Source organism: Copadichromis virginalis, linkage group LG3, assembly GCF_057382275.1.
Source record: "Copadichromis virginalis isolate Kocher_CV1m ecotype Utaka linkage group LG3, C_Virginalis_male_GT1.1, whole genome shotgun sequence".
NCBI lineage: Eukaryota > Metazoa > Chordata > Actinopteri > Cichliformes > Cichlidae > Copadichromis > Copadichromis virginalis.
The window spans coordinates 48,905,547-48,924,781 of NC_140620.1; the positions used below are offsets into that span (position 1 = coordinate 48,905,547).

The following is a 19,235-nucleotide window of genomic DNA, read 5'->3' on the forward strand; positions in this document are numbered from 1 at the left end:
ATGGAGGTGTTAATAACACAGCATGGACCACACAGAGTGATTCCCAAGGCTGTAAAAGAGACATAATCTTGGTTGCTAGGCCAACCTTAATTTCACATTTCATTGCCCTGGAGAAATTTCACTTTCACCCACTTTTGCCTTTAAAAAGTTGCGGCATGCCTTCACAGCCTAATGTCACTTCATGTCACCCACTGTATAATTTCAGTACATACGTGACCGCATTGCTACAGGAAACATCTCCTGCCTACAGTTGTTGATATTTACTTCCCATTGGTGTCATGGTGACAAACGACACAGTCAAATTCTTTGTGAATTTCTTCTAAACAAAGTTGAGGTTGGATCTTTCTTTTTTTCTTTTTAATAACATGTACAGATTAATATTTTCCTGCCTAGTGCTTCATTAATATTGGAGCAGCACTTTTTCTTGCCATGACATCTAATCCATATGTTCACACTTGGATCCAACCAGCTATGCTGCTGTTAATAAAGAAGCCGGCGATCAAGTGCAGTAACTTGTGTGGATAGAAGTAATGAAGGCCAGGCAATCTGCGGATAGTCTGTACTTCTGCACATGCCCTTTCGAGAGGTTAACTAACTCTGGTGTGTTTTGCAGTAGCAATAAGTGCCCTGTATGTGCGTGTGTGCATTAAAAAGTCAGAGAGTTGGAATGGTATTGGTTTGGAGGGTGTTGCAGACCTATTTCCAGCTCCCTTTTCCAAAGAGTCACACACACACACACACACACACACACACACACACACACACACACACACACACAAGGGGCCTTGTGCTATGCTTTTTAATGATGCCGTTTGATCTGCTACCCGAGGCCAGGCTACGACTCCCTCATTCCCACGCAAGAGCAGGGTGAGGTGGGACAAGGTGGAACGAAGCCTCCTACCATTTGCTCAAGAGCTCCATACATTATGGCAACTGCCAGAGTTGGTAAACAAACCTGCCTGGACTTAGAGGAGGCGGAGAATGTACATCAACACATACACACGCTGCCTATGTCCCGTATGAAGCTCAAGCCCCAAACACCTCTTAACAAGTCAATTACTCCTGAGGTTTGTCTGACCAAAATATTCTGGGCAGGCAAAGAGAAGTGGTTGCTCCAGAGATCGTGAAATGAACTCCTCAAAGAGACATTGACCTCAATGTTTACAGTGCAGTACACGGGGGGTGGGGGGTGGGGGCCCTCTGGCACTTGTATGCTGCTCAGTCTTTTTGTCTAGTGCCAGTGCAGATGGATTCATGGTTGCAGACATATGAGAGCCTTTCACAGTACCTCGGTTGTGACCTCAAGAATGATGTGAGCTGTTCTGGCAGTTTGATCCTAGACTATTGCACTGTTTCATGATCTGAGTGACTAGTCCTGTCACTAGGGGTGCTACCTCTGCAGCCAGCAGCAAACGTCACTGGTTACCTTGAGTTGAGCAGCAGTATATTCTGGGAACTGTAAAACAGAGGAATGCAAGTGAAGTCACCCTGCAGCTATTTCCCAGCCTATAAATGTGACAACATTTCTAAGGAAAATGTACTGTCTCCCTTCTTATGTCCATTTTTCCCACTTGTTCCTTAAATTTGTTTATAATTGACCACTTTACCCAATGCACTCGGTCCCTGAGCTTTAATCTTGGAGCACTGTGGGTTAGCTTGAAACCTTACCGACCAGGTGACTGTGGCACAAGGATTAAGAGGTTCCTGATATAAGCCTGAGATGATGAGCAGTGGGAATCCATCCAATGCGGGACTCCGTGTTTGCACAGCCCAAATTCTGTCACATAAAACACTTATTAAAAGCGGCATGTAGTTTCGCAAGAGTCACTGATTGTTCTGCTCTGATCTGTGAGGAAACATGTTGGGGTCATTACTGAAATTCAGATTCCAAATGTCAATGATGAATTCAAGATTTTGGCTCACATGGCTGTCTAGACGGGTCCATAGTGGATCCACTCAGGGATCTTTAACAGTCATGTGTATTTTGAGCACTCCACTTACAACCCAAGGGAATGGAGGATTTGATTTGTGGGATTTAATCAAATCAAATCAAATCAAATCACTTTTATTGTCACATCACATGTGCAGGCACACTGGCACAGCACATGCGAGTGAAATTCTTGTGTGCGAGCCCCACAAGCAACAGAGATGTGCAAACACAACAACACAAACGAGCAAAATACAAGAATGGCCAACCTGAAACTAATAAATATATGTACAATATATAATAGTGTATGCATTTCTGGATGTGTATACTAAATATTTTCCTACGTGTGTGTGTGTGTGTGTGTGTGTGTGTGTGTGTGTGTGTGTATGTATACACATTTTTACAAATTAAATAGTAAAAAAATAAAATAAAATAATAATAATAATAATAAAATATATAAAATATACAGAGTTGAATATGTGCAAAACAAGTGGCATTTATATACAGTGTGGAGTGGATTTACTCACACTATTAAAACCCCTGCCTAAACCTAAAAGCAATGATGTTGCATTTTGATGGAAATCCGTCCAACTTCAGTCAGGACTTTCTACTTTAGAAAAGGGGATTAGCTCAGATCACGTTTGAACACATGCTAACAAATTGCCGGTGGGATGTTTCCATTTTTCTGAGGGTCACTGAGGTTCTAACTTTCAATTTACAGCAAATGCTCTCCTGCTGTGATGTAGTCATCATTTAATGACTGCGCTATAAACTCAACAGTTACATCAGGCCACTGATTTTTGTTTTAAAAAGGCTCTTTATGCCCCTGCTTCTCATAATGATTGTTTTTTCTGGAATTTTTTCTGCATCCGAGATTTTTAGACCTGATATCAGTACAGTGTAAATGCTGCCCAAAGGATTGTAAAAATAAAATAATCCTCATTTGTCTTTTAGCTTCTCTCCCTTTAAGAGGTTTTTGGCTGCTTGGCTGCCTCTTACAAATTAGATGACCATATTAGGATATCCGCTCTCTCTGATGTCAGCAAGACCCATTATTTGGAAAAAACACCTGAAATTGAGCTTCTAGAGGAGTCTTAAGTTGAACTTTTGGCTAATATGAAGTAGTAAATACACTGACCCCATTATTTAATGGTAAATGGTAAATGGCCTGTATTTATATAGCGCTTTTACTAGTCCCTAAGGACCCCAAAGCGCTTTACATATCCAGTCATCCACCCATTCACACACACATTTAACAACCACCCACAACTATAATATTTACCTCAATGACAGAAATAAGGAAAAGCAGTTTAGTATGTTAACTTCTAGTAATGTCTGCAAGAATGTGAGCAATCTCTAATCTTTATTTCTCCATCATCAATATTTTTACGTGTGCGGCTTCTCCTTCTGAAAAGTCTGATGTTGCAGGAGACATTAGCCTTGCAAATGTTAATATTACTCTATGAAGAGAACCAGACCAGCTCTCCCGACACTGTTGCATGTTCTCTCACAGGTTACCTCTGTGAAGCTTTTGGGTCTTACTTGGAACTGAGGCATCGTCTGAGGGAGTAGGAGGCTCCTCCGCCACATGTACGAGAGCATTCACTCCAGGAACCCCAGGCGTCCCAAAGCGTGTCTCTGTCCTCTTCTGATCGGGCCGTACGCGAGCTCTACACACCAGAAGAAGAGACGTTAATATGCAGTGTTTTGGACACTCTGATAACAGGCGTCTGCTGTTATCAGCCTTCATCAGCTCTACAGAAGCTGAGATAAAATAAACTGATCACTGAAGCTCACTGTCATCTTTATATTGGACTCTTTGACCTTATGACTTAGCAAAGATCTCCCATCATTACAGAAAGCAGCTCTTTAGCCAAGTGAGTTGTGGCTTCCTGCAGCCATTCCTTAAATTGAGGAGCTTAAAAAAACCTAAAAACTACAATAAAAGTGCACATGACAGGAAAAGAGAGGCAGTAAGAGGAAGTAATCACGAGTTCTTGACTTCTGGCCCTTTTGCGTATTTAAAATGTCTGAGTCATGCATTAAAGTTTGAAATATTAGTCCTTGCTTAAGGCTCGGGCCACACTCGTGTGCCTCTCTCTGTTAATTGCATTGTGCTGTATTTGGCAGTGGAGACGGGAATATTACTGCGCCACCCAAAATCAATATTATGAGAAGCTAAATTTTACAACTACAAGGACAGTGTGCGTCTCGGATGTAGGGTGACAGCCAAAAAAAATTAAGATCCTCGCTATCTCAGCTCCTGTTTACCTCATAAAGTCTTTGGTATTTTCCAAGTGGACTAACTCGCCGTGCTCGTAGGGAAAGGTTTATTTATAATGCCGCTGCTGTCAGGCAATATGGCAATATCTATTGTTGTGTTTAAGTCAAGATAGTTTTCCTCTGCTTCACTTTTCTCAATGCCCTTTCCAGAGCTGACTGAATGAAGCAATAGAGAGCTGCATTTTCTGAATACCGGGCTCAGATTAGGTGAAAAGGGAAACAGATTGTTTTTGCTATCTAGAACAAGGACTCAGTGAAGGTATTCTACTTAAAACCTGCCAGTGAGACTGAGGTAAAGGAAAAAACTGGTCCTGTACCTGTTTAATGGATGACAACTTGGAAAAGTAAAAAAAAAAAAAAGACTTGGAACTTGGAACCAACACTGGGACAAATCGTCCACCTCCTGTGGCAACAGGAATGTGGCTCAGTAGACCGAAGCGCAAACACAGTCAATAAAGTAACCTGCCAATCTTCCAAGGCGGTTTGGGAGTGTTCAATGGGAGCAGATGAATACAAGAGAAAAATTATCATTTTTTTAAACCACTCAGTCTTCATAATGCTGCTGGACCATGAAAGACTTCTTTTCCTAACATTGCAGAAATGCTGCTATTGTGTGCTCTGGACAGCGTCGCACAATAGGGACTTTTACACCGTGAGGCGGCAGTTTGTGTCTGCACATCCAACAGAGTTTTTGACAGTGATTTAAAATTTCCAGCTCTTGCAGATTAGGCATGTGAGCCCTAAACAAGCTCATTTACCCAGAAGCCGCTGAACATTAGGGGTGGGGTGTGTTCAGAAAATGAATTTGCACCTACTGCACTGCAAAAACTCAAAATCTTACCAAGTATATTTGTCTTATTTCAAGTCAAAATATCTAATCACACTTAAAATAAGCCATAATCAGCTAAAGAGTAACATTTCAGTGAGATATAGGAACTTGTTTTTAGACAGTGCATCTTGGATATCTTGTTAAGTGAAAAACTCTTGAAAACATATTGTTTTGAGTCATATCTCACACGAAACAAGCTTTTTTGGCATTTCATAAACGTTTTAAGCTGCTGTGTTATTTGTAAAAGATGTATCATCTTGTTTCAAGAAATAGACCTAACTTGAATCAGGACATCAAATCTACTTTATTGAGAACTGCAGGTTAATATCATGCCCAACATTGCATTATTATGAGTCTTAGTATCTTAAGCACAGTGTATTTATTTTTCTTACATACCAGTCAAACCATATCAATGTGACATTGAAAAAGAGGCAAAACACTGAAATTGTTTCCCTCACTGAACAGATTGCGCCAAAAGTAAAATAAAAAGTAAATAGAACAATTTTTTTGCCAGTCTTTAAAAACCTTATTTCAGCCCACATATTCACAAAAGACTCAAGAATAATGTTTGATGATGTCAGTTAGATCATACTTCACTGGAATGTACTTGCTGTTATTAAAGTTTACATAGTGGTATGCTGTATAATCAACAAGATTTCCAGCATCCACAAAAATATTTGCCTGAGCTAGACAGGGAACTTCTACCTCATAAGCTAAATATTGATCATTCCACCCAACTGTAGAGAGAGGCTGGCATTCAAAACAATACACAGATGCATTTACAATATAGATGTTTTTAACAAGTGCAAACTCTGGAGCATCATTTATGACATCAGAAATAACCAAAGATTTTTCACATGAATGTATATTTCCATGTAGCATAATCCACTGTACAGAAACTACATGTTCAACTTGCTCAATGAAGTCTTTAATCTTGCCTTCTACATAATGAAGATCCAGGCTTGCGTTTGAAGTAGAATGCTTTAAGATAGAAAGGTTTTTTTAGGGGAAAGCCAGTTCATGCTGACCTCTTTACCCCCTTTTTCCTCCCTCGAACAGCATGGCAGTGCACTTCAAATACAGAGATGAATGGATCGTGCAAAGAAAAACAGTAACAATGCAATAATAGGGCTCCGATTATTTTCCTTGGGTCATGGGAGGAAAAACACCCATGCTGTACAGTCCTGAGAGGGGATGGCGGGTTCACGTTATTAAAAGTGCGTGGGGACTGATATAAATGGCTGTCAGTGCTGATGACGCCTGAGGAACAGCAGAGAGGAATGGCAAAACCTAAACACAGCCAGCGGAACATACAGCCAAACATATCGGCAGCGGCGCTACTTTCTGCACGGGCCAACTATTTCAATGTTTGGATCCCGGTAAATAAACACAGGCTGCGCTCTGGGCAGCCGGTTAGTGCACCACCTTAATTCTCCTTTGAAAAGCAATCAGTGAATTTTGCACTCAATTACGACTGAGGCTGTGTGTTGCAAAGCCAAGAGTGCTCGAGGCGCAGAGAGGCTTGCGAAGAAAGAGGAGTGGAAGTAGATGAAGGATGAAGGGATGGAGATGAAGAGGTTGTTTGGCTCGCTGCGCTGCTATTGTTCTCAATGAAAGCGGAGGAAGACAAGGCTCCGCTAGCTGGACGGCTGTCCTGCTGGGATTTGGAGCCAATAATCAAACGGCTCAGATATCTACTCTTCCTTAACCCTCCATCACTGCACGTCCCACCGCTTCTGCTATGATCTATCGCGCTTCTTATTTCATTTGAGCGTTCATGCACCCATAACTGACTCATAATGCTTCCTAAAACTCTTTGCAAAAGCACCTTTGCAAACACAAACTATTATTTGCTCACTGGTGCTCATACTGTGAAAAAAAAAAACAGAGCAAATACACGAGGGTGACAACCGCAAGGCCTTTGTTTTTCCACAAGGTAAAAAAGCGGAAATGAGCATATGATTAAAGATCACTTAACTCCACGTTATGAGTTATTCTGATGGACGGATTCTATTTAAGTCACCTGTCAGCAGCTGAGACTAAAAACACTTTCCCCGAAGATGGAAAACTCCTGAAAAAGGGAAAAAAGAAACCCGACTCTGGTGCCTTCTTTTGCAGACTGTGTCAATACGACGGCCTTTGCAGTTGGCAAAGACACATGATATTTGCACATCTGCTAAATCCCTTGTCATGTGGCCAGCACTGCGCAGCACAGTACTGTACTCATGGTCATGCTGTGAGGAAGGCACTGTAATGTAACAGTGAGCCTGCAGCTCGCTGACCTCCGCATGCACAAGTCCTTTTTTCATGGCTTAGGTTAAAAAACATAATAATATAATAAGACAATGCTGCAGGACTGCTGTAGCTGACCTGGCAAAGCTACTGTTGAGAAGACTCCAGGATGTGGAGAGTGCACTGCTTACTTCAAAATACACACACATACAAGCATAAACACTCAAATAGATGCTTTTAGAGGACATTAATAACCAAAGACAAAATAAAAACTTTAAAATGCAATTGAGATAACAGGGTAAAAATCACAGTACCAGAAGTAGAAGAGCTGTCATCAACAGCATGCAGGATGAAAAGTCTTGTTCCATGCCTTTTTCAAAGTGTGTGTGTGTGTGTGCGCGTGTGTGAGACCCAGTCCCTCCAGATCTGCTCGTGAGTACTTTTGTGTGTGTGTCTGGGTCCGATGCGTGACGGCCTCCTCCGTGGGTCACTCTGCGTGCTGTGTCTGCCTCCCTGCCTGCCGTCTCCTGTCTGACTTGCTCCCGTTCTTTCTCAAGAGTATCTTGGGGAAGCGGAGGGAGGGAGAGGGGGCAGGGAGAGCGTGGGTGAATGTGTGTGCGTGTGTGTCCGTTTTAGAGCGTGCACTGCATGAAAGTTGGAGGAAGTAATCGGAAGGGCGGGGGGGTTGATCCAAGCACCATGAGCCCTCAGGTCTGGCACATTAGCCAATCAATAAATGGGCTTCAGATGACAGTGTTAGTACAAACAAGAAGCTGGGCCAGCAGCAGCTTCACAGCTTTGCATGTTTGTGTGTGTGTGTGTGTGTGTGGGTCAGACTGTCAGAGAGAAGGAATAATGGCAGACAGACAACTGTAAACCAATTTTCTTCTTTTCCATTTCTTTTCCTAATATCTCAAGTTTCCGTCTCACTCATGCCACTGCTTCCTCTTTCTTTTAAGCTTTGGATGGGTTTTTTCCCTCTCTGTAGTTTTCCCTCACTCTGTTGGAAATGTCAGAAACTCTCGGTCATACTGTGACATCTTTAGAATTAACCTTTTATTTCCAGCCTGCTTGCGCAGAACTGGTGACTTCAATTACACATCTGAGCAAAGCAGAGACACATTTGGCACTGCCATACTTCACCGTTGGCTCCAAATCGCTTTATTTTTCCCAAAGAGTTACATGTGTGAGCCTCTATGTTAAATCAGATGACATAGTGTGGTCACTGAAGCTATCAGGATAGACTTTTCAGCCACCCGCCTACAACCCCCTTTTTTATGAGCTAAAGGTTTACTTCAATGGAGCCTTTTATAACATCTGGCAGTTTAAGCTAGAGAACATTTACACCGTGGAGGTGGGGGACAAGCCAGGTGTCCCCTGGAGGGACAAATCCTGTAGTTATTTAAAGAAAAAAAAAACACCCAGTAAGATGGACAACCCTTTGGCACACGGGGAATATACTTATACACTGAGTGGCTTTCCAGCTTCCTTTTGCGATGGCAGGACGCAAAAAAACAAAAATCTGAAACCCAACATTAAAAATAGCGCAGGCAAAATGACCCGCTGGCATTCCTTGATGTTACTCACAAGGTAGCAAGCTATCATTCAGGCATCCAACCCGAGGTTCCAAACACAATAAAAACTCTGTGCCCTTCGAATCAAGGCCTCACATCTTCTTCCCAATCAAACACCAAATCAAAAGCCGCATAATTGGTATCAATTAAGGCTGAGAGGAATGTGCTGCACTCCAGAGCAAATAGACAGCCACCCTAATCACAACATCGGAGCAGACGTCTCGACACTTAACGCGGCACACATACACACTTTTTTATATTTCAGCTCTACAAAGCAAACCTGTCTCGAAGTCCAAAGTCACTGACAGAATCGGACTTAGCTTGTTTGATTTGGTAGGTTGAGCATGTTCCATGAATTGGGGAATTATCTTAACGCGCACACACTGGTGTAGTCTGTGTAGTCAGGGAAGGACGTGGACTTTGACATGTTCACAGGCTGATGCGGCCCATGCATTCTCAATCCATAACCCTCTGATATTTACTTTTAGAAGAAATCCTTCTCGTATTTGCCAATGTGTGACTACAGAAAATAAACCGTGGCATCAATGATGTGCCTAGAGCTTAAAACCAAACACCCGAGGAGGAAATTAACAGTTTTGATTGACACGAGCTTGGAGACGGCTCTCTACCACAACATTGCCGAAGGTGTCTCCTGACAATTTAAACAACAATCCATGAAGATGATGAGGTGAGAAAAATGATAGAGCGCATTGTTATTTTACACAAGGGCAGGCTCGGATATTAGGTTGCATAAGAGAAGCATGCAGGAGGTTTTGAGGATTAGGGGAAATGACTGTCCACAGACAAATGCTCCACTGTCTTAAAAGATGATTCTGCTTTAATATGAAAGAATGGGTTAGGATAACATTGGCTGCCCCAAAGTAATTGCTGACATATGGGAACAAGGTTGAATCACAACAACAATCTCACAGAGCCAGAAACAAGAAGACTGACTGTAAACAAGCCAACAGCTAATTTAGATCCCCTTTTATTTTGCAGTTAAAACTTAAAGTGAGCGCATTCACATGATGGTAAAAGTCCTATTAAAGTTCACCCCAGTTTTCCTGACTGAAGTCATCGATTCAACAAAGTGCTGAAAACATTACTCAAAGATTTTGGTCCATATTGACATGACAGCATCACGCAATGGCTGCAGATTTGTCAGCTGCACATCCATGATGTGAATCTTCAACTCTACCACATCCCAAAGGTGCTCTATTGGAATCAAATGTGGTGACTGTAGAGGCCATTTGAGTACATTGAACTCACTGTCATGTTCACGAAACCAGTTGGAGGTGACACTGTGGTCATAGAGGGATGGAAATGGTTACTAACAATATTCAGGTAGGCTGTGGTGTGTAAATGATGCTCAGTTGGTAATAAGGGTCCCAAAGTGTATCAAGAAAATATCCCTCACATCATTACGCCACCAGCCAGAACCGCCCATAGAAAGCAGGATGGATCAATACTTGATCTTTAGCTGATAGGAGTGGTGGCTGGTGCTGTTTCCTGGTGCTGTAGCCCTTCTGCTTCAAGTTTTCACATCTTCCATGCTTAGAGACGCTCTTCTGCTTGTAACCAGTAGCTATTAGTTACTGTTGCCTTTCTATCACCTCAGGGCAGTTGGGCCATTCTCTTCTGACCTCTGACATCAATGAGGCATCTTTCATCTAGAGAACTGGAACTCACTTCACATTTTCTCTGTAAATCCAAGCGACGGCTGTGTTGGAAAATCCCAGCAGATCAGCAGCTTCTGATACACTCAGACCAGCTTGTCTGACAGCAACAACCAAAAGTCCCTGTTCATTTACCTTCAATCGCTTCTAATCATCTTCCCGACCCTCACTGGTTTTCACCAGTTGGATTCTGTGTTAGTTTTTGTCATCTTCCGTTTTCCTTTTTTAGCTGTTACTTTACACTTACTTGCTGACTCACCAGTTCTCCTTGTGGTCCTGCCATCGCTTTAATGTTTTGCCCTTTGTCGCTTGTGTTTTCCTGTAATTTATGCAAGGTTAATCACCTTTGTACTCAAGCTTATCTTTTTCTCAGTATTCCTGCTTTTTGTGTCTATATTAAAAAAAAAAATGCCCATAACACTACTGTTCATGTGATGTTTTCAATCTAATTAAAAATAATCTAAAGCCCTCAATTAAAGATTATATGAAGTTGTTAAGCTTTGAATTACCACAGACACACTGGTTGATATTTCTTTTTCCCCCCAAACGATATCATTAACAAGTGAAAAAAGTAAAGATGAGGGAAATGTAGTTGCCCATCCATCCATCCATCCATCCATCCATCCATCCATCCATCCATCCATCCATCCATCCATCCATTCATCCATCCATCCATCCTCACCTATTATCCTAACATGTTTTTGGAATGTGGGAGGAAGCCAGTAGAGAGACCCTGAGAGAACCTGCACAGGCGCGAGGAGAACAACATTCAGTTGTATGCTAATAAAAAAACCATTTCATGGCCGCTGCTTCCACCCATCCCCGTGTTGTCTTTAGGCAGATAGAATCTCTCATTTGATTGTGACAGATCACCACCATCTGTCATAAAATCACTCGATTCTCTCTCAGTGTGCAGTGTTGGGATTATGAGCAGGGTTTCGCCTGGTTGCACAACACTTGAGAACCCCTAATGATGTCTCTGTGATAAACAGCTGACAATACAGCATGTATTGCTCAGCAAAATGAGCTGTTCATCATTATCAGTATAGAATGATGTTAAAGTTAACTTTGTTGTTGTTTTTACTTTTTAATGTGATGGAAACTGAGCCAACCCCATACATTTGAAAACACCGCTTCTATCATCACTCGCTGTCTGGTGAAACGACTAGAAAAGCTCTCTCATGCTGAATGTGTTTGAGGTCTTGTAAAGGGTCACTATGTTGACTTTCCAAGCAGCAGATGTTTAACTGATACCGCTCCTCTGCTGCAGAAGAAAGAGTCAAATTTAAAGATTACAATATTATGATGCGATGACATTACTTAACAGTCCCAGCGTCCTGAGGAAGAGAGACAAACGAAGCTAAAGTTAACGAGAGACTCACATCGAGGACCCCTCGAAAGCCCGAACCCTCAGCTCCCACGAGAAGACTTTAATGGTTCAGGCGGGATATAAATGGTAGCCTCCCACCACCCTCACAGACGATGTATGTGCACCAGGCATGATTTATACGAAAGCCATTGTTTAAAAAGCTTTCTGAGCCACGGTATAAAATGTTTTACCAGGACAAGGATTTTACGACTTGCAGCTGAAAGTCAACCACACTTCCCCACCCCACCAAAACCAGAGGATTAAAATAAAGATGTAATTCCCTGACAATCATCTAAATCCAATTAAAGCCAGATGGGAGCTGAAATGAAAGTAAGCAGCGTTACAGCTAAAACATGTTACTCCCTAAATATCTCTTTTTTTCCAACATTGTCACCTAAGCTTTAGCTTTCACTGCTTCCACATCCACGCATTCCACATGAGTCAAGCTTTTCCTCTCATCGTTCCTTAATCGTGATTGATTATTATTTAATACTCCATCCAGAGGAGCGGTCAGCTGGATCGTTGAGCCTTGCGAGCGAGCTGGTTTCAGTGTTTGGTGGTAATGTGAAGTTATAGATTTACAGAGCCATAAACACACCTATTGAGATTACTGTATCATGGCTCAGGTGGGAGGATGCATGCAAAGGCACGGGATAAATAATGCGCTCGAGGGAAAGACGAACGCCAGCTCGTCCTCCGATGGGCCAATCTCTTCTGGCTTAGAGTACATCTTCTCGGTGAACTCCCCGCAGCTCTGCAGAGGAAGACATTTGTTCTGTCTCGATTTTGGGGCCACAGCTTTTTGGAGTATGCATGAAAGCAAAAATGATTTGTTTTTCAGAATAGCAGGCACATGAGAGCTCAGGTCTTGTAGAGTTGCATTGCCCCAGAACAACCCGTGAGATTGGATTGCTTACAATAGCTTACCGGTGAATTTATTTGACATTAGCTATTAAATCAGTCCAAAAAACCCCCATATAATCAGCAAGGTTAAGAGGGACAAAACTATGAATAAAATGAATGAAAAAAACAGATATAACGAGAGCATGATGGGAATTCTCTTATTTTTTTATTCTACAAACTCTAGCATTGGACAAATTGAAATACTTGCTTGATTTGCCAGATCAATAAAGAAAGTTTTCATAAAATTCACCAAAAAACAGAATTTTGGGTTAGCTTTATTCTCCAGGGACGAGAAATCAGGCAACTATAAATTAAATGGTCACATGGACATGTCAACAATGACGTATATAAATTAAATTCAGTTAAATTCATTTCAATGCCATTTAAATAGCATATAAAAGTCAGCTTAAGCCGTTTATGTTGTGAGGTAAAGACTACATGAAAACAGAGAAAAGCCCAACAATCAGGCGACCCTTTGTAAGCAAACACATGGCGACAGTGGGAAGGAAAAACTCCGTTTTAACAGGAAGAAACCTCCGGCAGAACCAGGCTCAGGGAGGGGCGGGGCCATCTGCCGTGACCAGTTTGGTGTAAAGAGAGGAAGACAAGACAAAAGCGCGTCAGTTTAATACTTAAATCAATCAAGAATTGGATCATAAAAAAAAGTATGTCTTGATATAAGGGTACAATAAGCAAAGACGCACTTTCTTTGCTCTAAAACCAACCACCACTGTGCTCAGCTCACAATATTTTCTAACAATTTACTGTGCTGTTTATGGTGACATATTGAATAAGCCACATTCTGATCCCACCTGAGAAAGCCTCTAAAAACTCCACATGCAGGCCACAGCGCTGAGAGGACTCGAGCACGTAATTAAGAATCAGCAGTGACATTTACTACTTCCTGAAGCTGTGTTCATGTGCTCTCACCATCAAGCTTTTCCCATTAGCACGCATATGTTTTAGCAGCTTTCTGGTGAATGCAAAGGCTAAGTTCATCAGGGTCCCACTACACAAAGCCCACCACCTCACACACACTCCACATCCCTCTTTCACCCACCCACGGCCACTGTGGTGTTTTAAAGAGGGTACGAAAGGAAGGGATGGGCATAAATTAGCCGCGTAAAGCCGCTGGAGTGAGTTAAACCAGGCTGGGGCTAGAGTGAAACGGGGAGCGTGGGACCTGCATCCCGATCTGGGCCGACGCTAAGCACCGCAGCTTATTTATGGGATAGCCGGCATCAAGTTGATCCCCCGTGTTTCAAAATGGAGACCATATTGCCGTATCATCTGGATAATATAGCTGCTGCTCAGAACAGTTTACACATGTTTTCTGAAAATATACTTCCTTTTGTTGAAATCAATCTAAAAAAACCCCGTCAATTTAGGGTGTGTGTCCACTGACAGCTGTTTTTGCTCTGGCAGTGTCTACTTTCTATACAAATACAATGTTCAGTGTTAACAGTGCTCACTGAGCATTGCAAAAACACCCTTAGTGCACAGATTTTTTCCTGCTATGCTCACAGTGCTCTCACTTGAAAACAGTTCAGTTGGAACGGCAATGTGTTTCTCTGTGTCACGGCTCTCTCACCACCCAATCAATATCTAAAGGTGATAGGACTAATGACGTGAGTAACGACGGTGGAAAAGTTGTTCCTGCCCGTCACTAACAAGTCAGTTATTTATGATCTAAGAGGTTGCTGTCTGTAATAAAGCAACAACAAAAGCTGGAGAGAAGTGCTTGGACTAAGTTCTTTGCAACTACAGTTAGTTGTAATAAGAAGACACCAAAGATTCAACATGTGAACTTTTTGAATCAACATCTTAATGCTGTGATTTTACATCCTGATGTTTTCACAGTTCTTAAACACCAACATTGGTTTTGACCATAGCAAGTAGCCAACAATGCCTCCGTGCACCACCTTTCTCACAACTGCAAACAGATAAACTTAGCATCTCCTAGAATGGGAGGCAGAGCCTTAAACTATCAGATCCATTTTTTCCAGAAACAGCTCCCAGTTTAGATCCAGGAGACAGACATCCTCTTTCCTTTTAAGTTTAGACTTAAAACTTTCCTTTTTGATAAAGCATATAGTTAAGGCTGGATCAGGTCACCCTAAATCAGGGGTCTCGAACTCCAGGCCTCGAGGGCCGGTGTCCTGCAGGTTTTAGATGTGTCCTTGATCCAACACAGCAGATTTAAATGGCTAAGTTACCTCCTCAACATGTCTTGAAGTTCTCCAGAGGCCTGGTAATGACCTAATCATTTGATTCAGGTGTGTTGACAGCTGGAATGAGGTTGTGACCGCACAGCAATGCAATCTCTATTCTATTCTAGCACAGACAAGATGACAGGCATCCATGTTTTTTAAATATAAGAAAAGCATATTTTTCATATATCACCCCAGAAATCACCTACCCTTCCAATTTATGCAAAAAAAAAACCCCTATGAAGTGTACAGTTTTGGTGTTACGGTCAGTTCGATTAGCAGGAGAAAAGCTGGTGGAGCTGCTGTGAGCTCATTTGTTCTATTAAATATTAATATACAAGCAATTTTTAAAACAAACTAACCTTAGAAAGACAGAGCTGACCCTTATTATCCATCAGAGTCAGTAACACAAGTTTTTTTATATACCACTGCGAGACATTTGAAAGAATGTCCAGAGTGGATTCAAAAGTAAGAACCGGTTTTCTTGTATTGTTTAAAAGGCTGTCTGGGAAAACTTACATTATAATAAAAATATATTGCAGCTGTTTGCAGGAGTCATTTCAAGTAATAAAAACTGTGAAATCCAAGTTTTTTGGCTGTAATAGCCTCCTTGTGGAATGCAAAACTGTAAATATGACATGCATGATCATGTCAGGGTCCATATCAGTTTCTAAAAGCACACATCAAACAGTAAACCTATACGACCCTACTCCTACCCCACGAATAGCTAATCTCAGTAGAAAAGGACACAGAACAAACACTGACTAATTACTGACACCATGAGAGTCAATAGAGAGCAATCCACCGAAGCGCAGACATGGAACAGGCTTCCTAGTTAAAACTGCAAAACGAGACAAAACAGTTGACCAACCGTTTTCTGAGCACTGACAGCAAGGAGCAACCCCAGATAAAAAGACCCCTGGTTTGTCTCAGCAACTTATTATTCATGAAGTGTGAGTGTGGAGTTTTTAAACTCAAAGCAAGCTGAAGCTTTTCAAATCACAAAGTATGTCTCTGATGTGCTATATACTCTTCGCACAGCTCAGGTTTCAGTTTTTAACCCTAAAATTAAGTCACAGCAGTAACATATGTTTTCCATTTTCTGAGATGTATTGCATGTTGTCTTTGGCTCTAGGACGATCAGAGAAAGTGATAGTAATACGATAAAGGTGGTCAAAGGAGGCTTAAACCTTTGGAGCATCCTCTGAAATCTGACGTTTTTCGCTCCGTTAAATAATGATGCAATTACACGGAAAGCGAAGGGGCATGCGCTCTTCAGTTCCTTGTTCTGACCTGTGTCTGACCTATAAATATGGAAACGATTAAAGTAGGAAAAAAATGGACGACACCTCGAGCACACTGTGTTGCACAACTGGAGTTGGAGATTCACTGAATATTTTATATTCACACAATTAGGTTTTCATCAAAACAGTTCTCAAGCAATTGGTCACTCTCTGATGAAGGCTGTTGGCGTCGGTTTTTGTTTAAATGTGTCCTAGCCAGTTTCAAATCTGAGAAAAGCTATTCAACCGCACTTTCCTTTCTACTGTGTGTGAAGCTGTGAAGGTTTTCATATCGCTGCCTGTATGACGGAGTTATGGGAAGGTGATAACACGGAATTTATGTTGCTCTGAAGGCTGATAGTGCAATCTTCACATTTTTATCTTAAATATGGGCTCAGATAAGATGACTTCAAGTTTGTTTGATGATGCTTAGAAGTGAGTTCAGAGCCTGTGGATTTTTATAGCTGCAAAGCTATGAAGAAATCAACCGAATGCTAAAAACACACCAAGAAAAAAGATTTCTAGTTAAATCTCAGTGAGGATACAGGTACATAAAGTAATCACTAAAAGCCTTCTTTACTGTATTTGCGTGTTTTATATATTAATTTTGTTTTCTTTGTTCTGTAAACCTACTTTAAGGAGTTTGTAGTGCAGCAAAAACAAATGCAAATTGCAGGATAGTATATAGATTTTTTTCCAGTTTAAATTCAAATTCTATTTTATCTATATAGCAACAAATCACAGCAACAGTTGCTTCAATGCAGTTACTATTGTAAGGTAAAAAATGTATGACAACAGAGAGAAACCCCAACAATCAAAAGAATAGTTTCTAGGTAATTGTGGACTAATAAGTCAAGGTGACCTTGAAAAGCTCACGTCTGACCTTGAGGTCAAGGTCACCAGGGTTTTTACTTATTAAAGGTTTTTAATAGATGCACCTATAGCTCATTGTCTATAACTTCTTCTTCCAGCTGAAAACCTGGTTTTAATAAACAGTCTGAGAACAAAAAATGAACAAATAAAATAAAGCACATTTTCAATATTTCTTTTTAGTGGTTGTTTAAGTATATTAGCTTTATCTGTAGTTACTGTATCACAGACATACATTTTTACATGTCCAAAAAACACCTGAGATATAACTTCCATGAGAATTCCTTATTTTTAAACACTTGTGCTCATTTTACAAGCTCAGAATCATATTATCCACATAGACAGTGTGACATCTCTTATGTAATATACTCCTCTCTCTAGAACTTGTCATGGTGCCGGGAGTGCTGACAGCTCTTTCAAGCAGTCAAACTTTAAAACATCAACTGGGCTTTGTCTTGTAGCGCCCACATTCACAAAGAGGAAACTATCCATCAGCCTGCCACAGATCTGCTTTCAAGCGTTCCTCACCCATATGCCTGTGCAATTGCCCGAGAAACACAGAGGACGCAACAGTAACGCAAAAAAAGGCATTGTGGCTGTTTCTCTCTGATATTGCTCAGTTAGATTTTTGAAGTGAGATGAATCTATCCAAAACGGAGTCTTTCATTAAGCTGACTTCAGCCTGTTAAAATATGAACAGGAAAGACAAAGTTAAAGACATCCTACTAAAGAAAAAGGAAACATGAGTCAACCAAGATTTGAACACTTCCATCCCATTTTTATTTTTTCTCTTGTAGCCTCACTGCTTTACAGACTCTCACTCCATCTAGTCTTCTCTTTCCATCCCTCTTACATAAAGTACACTGCACTGCATTTCAGCTCAGCCTGTCTACCCACAGTGACAGTACTCGTATCATTTTACTGGTGGCGTGCCTTATACAGGCCAGTGTTATCAATCTACTACTTAAAGGCAAGCCACTTTTATTAGTATCACATGAAGAAGCTGTCTTCCCAAAGAGACTAACAGTATAGCTGCCTCAGCCTTTAAAACTCAAGCTTACAGATCATACCTCTTAAGCATTATGTTATCTAGTAGCAAACTTTCTACCCCTAGCCAAAAGACAAGTAGCTTTAGTGTTACATTTTCTCTTTTGTTTAGGTAGATTAGCTGTTAATGAGCGTCTTTTAAAATGAATTTTTACAAAGAAATTACAGAAAATGTACAATCCAACTGCTAAATTTACATTATGTGCAGCTGTACACTGCAATAATTATGTGTTGTTGTTGCAAAATCCCATGGCACATCTGGACTTGTCTCAAGGCACATCAGTGCAAATCATGGAACTAGAGAGTTTCTTACCAAGTCGGCTAAAACAACTATTAAATACTACTAACTATCTACTACTGTTTCATGTGCTACACTATATGCACCCTATACTTGTATTATGTAAATTCTGATAGGCTGGTGTTGTCACCACAAGTTATGATCTTTCCAGATTACATTTACAATTTTACAATACACTAGTTTTTGCATTTCATGGATATTTCCAACTCACTGCCTCTCCTACATGTAACTGTACACCTTTCAAAGTGAAGACTACAATTTAACCTGCACAAACACTAAACAGCAGCAGCTAACTAGAGGTGGTGGCCAGATGAGTCCAAACGTTGGTAGTATCCATACCAACACAGTTAGTGGTATCGGACTGACACTAGTGTAATAGCATCAATAATGTGTTTCTACACTGTAAAAACTAGTATATTTGTCTAATTTCTAGTCAAAAATATCTCATCACACTTAAAATAAGATGCCATAACCAACAGCTTATTTCAAACGAGTGTACTAAGTAAAAAAATCTGCCGATGGAACAAGTGAAAATTCTCCAGATCCAAGATGCAGTGTCTTAAAACGAGTTCATATATCGCACTGAAATGTTACTCTGTAGCTGATTCAATAAGCCAACATACTGAATGTATGTTGGCTTATTGAATTGTGTTAAATGAATTACTCTTCTGGAAATGAAAAAAATCGTTGATTTAACACTTTCTGACATTTCTGAACCTTCTATGTTAACTGTC

The 19,235-nt window shown here is 41.0% G+C and overlaps 1 protein-coding gene across 1 annotated transcript in view; it reads right to left on the reverse strand.

The window, feature by feature from the left end:
- LOC146715056 (ADAMTS-like protein 1) overlaps positions 1 to 19,235 on the reverse strand; it is a 105,314-nt gene that overhangs the window by 30,669 nt on the left and 55,410 nt on the right. The window contains exon 3 of the mRNA XM_085451477.1: positions 3,470 to 3,597. Within this exon, the coding sequence (XP_085307603.1) occupies positions 3,470 to 3,597 (128 nt within the window). The remainder of the gene's footprint in view (positions 1 to 3,469; positions 3,598 to 19,235) is intronic.